Raw genomic sequence first — 2,965 nt, 5'->3', positions numbered from 1 at the left:
AGTGTGTTTATGAATCAAGCTTTCAACACACTTTTTATTTTTATTTTTATTTTTTAAAAATAAAAAAAAAACTGCTTCAATATAATTTTTTTAAACATGCTTTCAGCATGGTAATTTTTTTTTTTAAACGTTTGTGGGGGCCGAATATAATATACTGAGGAAGGCCAAATGGATTTGAAATTAGACCAAAGAAAATTCAGCTTTGTCCAAGGGCTCTTGAAGCCAAATATACAAGTCGGCCACGTAAGGAGCTGAGTAGGAACCAACACATAACCGGAAGGCCAAATAAGCAGTCATGCGTGAGATTAAGAGTGGGCCTAAACTCTGGGCCCAGAAGGTAATATAAATAGTGGAACATCAACCAAAGAGAGGTATGTGAGAATAGACAAAACAACTTGAAATAGAAGTAAACTTAAGAGAATACTAACTTGTCTGTCAGAGTGCTAATTCAGGTAACCCTGACCGGAGTGTTCATCCATTTTTCAGGTAGCAATCAGAGGATCAAGGACATCTGGCTGGATCCTGGAGTATTTCCAAATCACTTCTCCACAACTGGCATTGTCTGTGGGAATACTCGAGTGCATCCATGGCGGGCATAGAAGATGATCCTCCGGTAGTTGGTGATGACATTACGCCAAGAGATGACGTCACTCCAAGAAACATGCTTGGACCGGAGAATATTACCGCGCGACGGGCCTTGAACATCGACTCAATAGCTTGGACCTCACCCTCAACTTCGGTGCAAGAGATAATGCAGACAATCATGGATCAAGCAAAGCAAAATGAACAACGTCTAGAAAACATGATGGTTGAGAACAAGCACCTGCGCCAGGAATTGGCCTTGGAGCTAAACAAATCCCAACAGGCCACGTGCCATGACCGGGGTCAACCCCTAGGAAAGAAGGATGATCGACGACGTTGACTTCGGAAACATGATAATGACAGTGATTCTGACTCGCCATCCCAGGAACCCAGAAAGAAGGGACGAGTCGATGTATCCAGCTCATTCGAAGGAAGTCTGTACGTATGACATAGGCGAGGGAAAAGAAGTGATGATTCGGATGAAGAAGACAAGCATGACCCTTTTGTGTGATGCATCGCAAGGGTTGTGCTGCCCAAGAAGTTCAAAGCACCATTGTTCACCTTGTATGACGAAAAATCAAACCCCACTGACCATATTCGTCATTAGAAACAAGCGATGACACTGCATGCTGACGATGAAACCCTCATATGTTGAATGTTTCCAAGTAGCCTAGGATCATTGGCCGTCAGATGGTACTATAAATTGGAGCCGACATCGTTAAAAGGCTTTCATCAACTCTAAAAATCCTTCAAGGCAACATTTATCACCAATGAAATTCAGCTAAAGTAAGTTGACGCACTCTCGGCAATGCAAATTAAACTAGAAGAAACCCTTCGTGAATATTCGGTACGCTATAGGGAATGTTTTAACCTGGTAGATGATGCCTGCAATGACTCCATGGCCATCACTACCTTTAAAATGGGATTACATCTTGATAGTCCCCTCCGCAATTTATTGACCAGACGGCCTCCCAAAACAGTTTGGGTGTTAATGAAGAAAGTCGAAGAATATTGTAAGGTGGAAGACGATGCCCTGCGGGTCAATGTCGGACAAAAAGTTGTTAAGACAGCACCATCTGGTATCGTTCAACCGATAAGTGTCGTGCCATCAAGGAGCCCTGAACCGCGGAATCGACCTAAACGAGACAAAAGGCGTGATTCGCGCTGATGAAGCGATCAGTGTTCATACCAATCAAATGAACAATATCAAATGGATAGCAGGCGCGCAAGACGCTCGGACAAGAAGTACACAGAATTAGCAGAGCCAATTAGCAAGATTTTGTTGAAAGTCCAACACCTTCCGTTCTTTAAATGACCGTCCAAAATGATGGGATCTCTTGATACAAGGAGAAAGGATACGCGGTGCGAATACCACAAGGACTATGGTCATGACGCTGACTGTTGTTATGCACTGAAGGACCACCTGGAGGAGTTGGTACAAGACGGCCGGCTAGGGCAACATGTCCAAAAGAATAATCCATCGAACACGGTAGCCCTACGGCCAGATTCACCTTCACTTGGTGTAATTCACATGATATACAGCTTGCCAGCATCAGCTGAGGTACATACAATTCAGTTGCAACCTAGCTTGTATAAGCCAATCACACCAGCAAAACAGCCCCATGAAACTGGGAGGATTAGTTTTGATGACACCGACTTAGTTGGAGTAACTCTCTCCCACGCCGATCCCCTCGCCATCGAGCTATGCGTGAACATATTCGCCACTGAACATATTCTCATCGATCAGGGAAGCACTTCGAAAATAAGGTATTACAAGGCGTTTGTTAAACTCGGCTTCACTGACTTGGATTTGTTGCCAGCTAATTACCCATTATTTGGCTTCAACGCTAACCCCGAGTATCCTTTGGACAAGATCACACTATCAGTTCGAGCGGGCATCAGATCAGTAGATGTAGAATTTCTGGTTGTCAAACTTCCGTCACCATAGAATCTCATCATGGGAAGAACTTGGATGCATACCATGCAAGCTGTGCCAAGCACCTACCATCAATTACTTCATTTTCCGACTGAGTATGGCATTGAACAAATTCGGGGTTCTCAGAAATCAGCACATGAATGCTACCTTGTTGCTGCTACAAGGAGACCAAAGGAACTGGAAGTGAATTCAATTGAAGTATCGGATTGGGAGAGCCTCGAGGACATTGGGAAAAACCCTAGCAAAAAGGCAACTGAAGACCTGGATTGAATCAAAATTAATGGGAATCCTAACAAGTTCATCATGATCGGCACTTCCTTGGACGAAGTTGACAAACATGAGCTTGTATCCTTCTTACTCGGCAACCTCGATGTGTTTGCGGGGACACCATACGAGATGCTAGCGTTGGATCCATCTGTGGCCCAGCACTGCTTAAACGTTGATCCA

The 2,965-nt window shown here is 44.0% G+C and overlaps 1 protein-coding gene across 1 annotated transcript; it reads left to right on the top strand.

The window, feature by feature from the left end:
* The first annotated feature begins 1,909 nt into the window (after nt 1-1,909).
* On the top strand, nt 1,910-2,530 carry LOC145805686 (uncharacterized). Its single transcript, XM_082900863.1, has one exon. It carries the CDS (start codon nt 1,910-1,912, stop codon nt 2,528-2,530), a length of 621 nt encoding a protein of 206 aa, XP_082756989.1.
* Nucleotides 2,531-2,965: the final 435 nt, after the last annotated feature.

This window comes from Camellia sinensis, chromosome 13, assembly GCF_055761805.1.
Source record: "Camellia sinensis isolate YWXY chromosome 13, ASM5576180v1, whole genome shotgun sequence".
NCBI classification, from domain to species: domain Eukaryota; kingdom Viridiplantae; phylum Streptophyta; class Magnoliopsida; order Ericales; family Theaceae; genus Camellia; species Camellia sinensis.
This window is presented reverse-complemented; position numbering and strand designations above follow the sequence as displayed.

Coding starts and splice junctions, on each gene's coding strand:
- LOC145805686 (XM_082900863.1), top strand. CDS start 1,910: ATGGGATCTCTTGATACAAGGAGAAAGGATACGCGGTGCGAATACCAC.